Here is a 1,950-nt window from a genome sequence, read left to right as displayed (position 1 = left end):
TTTAACGACAACCTCGAGATCGCCCGACTTCTCCTAGAGTTCATCTTCGTAGTCGAGCCATTTTCATTCGGGGGAATGGGGGGGGGAAGCGCCGGGGGTAGCGCCGGGGGAAGGGGGCAGGGAAAGGGCGGCGGCCTGCAGCTGCGGCTCGGTTGGCTCGGGGTCGAGGAGTCGCTCGAGCACGAAACGGACGAACCCGGGGTGCGACGCGACGAGCCGCTGCTCTGCGGGCGCCGAGGCCTGCACCCACTTGTGCACGCACGAGGCGAGCCCGAGGAGGTAGAGGGAGGTCGGCGGCTGCTGCAGTAGCAGCGAGAGCAGCATGTGGAGCAGGCACCCTGCCGGCACCTCTTCGGGTGTCGGCATCGCTGCCGCCGCCTCCGCCAGCGCCAGTTCGGAGGCCATTTCGGAGGCGGCGGCGGCGCCAGCGGAGGCGGAAGGCGCGGCAGCAGATGCGGGAGGGGGGGGAGGGGCGGCGGCGCAAGGGGCGGCGGCGGGGGCGGCGGCGGCCGTCAGCCGAACGTCTGTCGGCACTCGCGCCCCCTCGGACTCCTCGTCGGAGTCGGACGCCGCGGCGGGTGCGGGCGCGGCGGGCGCGGCGGAGGAAGAAGAGCACGCCTCGCCTGCGCCTGCGCCTGCGCCTGCGCCTCCGCGTCCTCGGGTCAGCGCGCCCTCTGAGGCTCCGCCCTCGGGGCTGTCGTCCAGATGCTCCAGGGGAGTGGCGTACCCGTCCGAGTCGCGACCCTCCTCCCCCTCCCCCTCGCCCTCCCCCTCCCCCCCCTCCCCTTCGCCCCCCTACCCCTCGCCCTGGCCCTCGCCCTCCTCCTCCCCCTCCCCCTCCCCTTCGCCCTCCTCCTCCTCGCCCTCCCCCTCCTCCTCCCTCAGCACTGCCGCCTCCTCTTCTTGGCCGCTCCCGTCGACAGCCCGCTCGCAATCGCCGTCGCTGCCGCCGGAGCCGACGGCGCGCTCGACCCCACCCTCGACCTCCTCCCCCTCCGAGTCGCTACCCGCCGCCTGCCACTCAGAAGCGGCGGGTTCAGTCGCACGGCCACACCTCACACCTCTCTCCTCCGCGTCGCCGCCCGCCGTCGTCGCGTCGCTCTCGCTCTCTGCGAGCGTCAGCTCCACGCGCAGCAACGCGACGGCGTCGCCCCGCAGCCGCGTCGCCGCCGCCGCCGCCGCCGCCGCCGCCGCCGCCGCCGCCGCCGCCGCCGCCGCCGAGTCGGGCGGTTGGGCGGCCTCTTCGCGGGGCGTGTGGCTGGCGGGCGTGTGGCTGGCGGGCGTGTGGCTTGCGGGCGTGTGGCTTGCGGGCGTGTTGGCCGCGGTGTTGCTGGCGGGCGTGTTTGCGGGCGTGTGTGCGGGCGTGTGTGCGGGCGTGTCGCTCTCGGAGGAGGAAGGGTCCTCCCCCGGGACGAGGAGGAGGAGCCGGTGGTAGGAGAGGGCGCCAGCCTCCTTCTCGCAGATGGCCTGCGAAGGCTCATGGCAGGGTGACGGGACGGGAGGCGTTGCTCCTTCTCGCAAGACGCCCTGCACCCGCGCTGCACCCGCGCAGCTGCGGCTCAGAGGCTGGGAGAGTGTGGGTAGAGTGTGGGTAGAGTGAGGGAGAGTGCGGGAGAGGGTGGGAGATTGCGGGAGACTGTGGGACAGTGGGGGAGAGTCTGGGAGGCAGTGCGCGTGTTCGTGTCAGGTCGCGCCTGCAACATCCGGAGCAGCTGGAGCTGCAAGCATGACTGCGGCGAGCAGGAGCAGCCGGCGCCGTGCGCGCTGTGCTCGGCCGTGTTTGGCGGCGGCGACCAGTCGAGCCGCTCGACCATCTTGCGCAGCACGGGCAGCAGCCCGAGCTCGACGAGCCTATCTCCCACAATCTCCCACAATCTCCCACAATCTCCCACAATCACAAGCAGCCCCAGCTCTACGAGCTTGCGTGCTGACTACACCGGGGCGGGAAGA

At 72.7% G+C, this 1,950-nt stretch overlaps 1 protein-coding gene across 1 annotated transcript in view; it reads right to left on the bottom strand.

The window, feature by feature from the left end:
* The window catches only part of EMIHUDRAFT_236730 (hypothetical protein), a gene marked incomplete at both ends in the record, with an annotated part of 1,666 nt that extends 1,261 nt beyond the window's left edge, over positions 1 to 405 (bottom strand). The window contains one exon of the mRNA XM_005779036.1: positions 184 to 405. Within this exon, the coding sequence (XP_005779093.1) occupies positions 184 to 405 (222 nt within the window). The remainder of the gene's footprint in view (positions 1 to 183) is intronic.
* Between the last annotated feature and the right edge of the window lie 1,545 nt (positions 406 to 1,950).

Source organism: Emiliania huxleyi (assembly GCF_000372725.1).
Source record: "Emiliania huxleyi CCMP1516 unplaced genomic scaffold EMIHUscaffold_238, whole genome shotgun sequence".
NCBI classification, from domain to species: domain Eukaryota; phylum Haptophyta; order Isochrysidales; family Noelaerhabdaceae; genus Emiliania; species Emiliania huxleyi.
The sequence above is the reverse complement of the archived record's forward strand: the minus strand, read 5'-3'. Positions and strand labels throughout refer to the sequence as shown.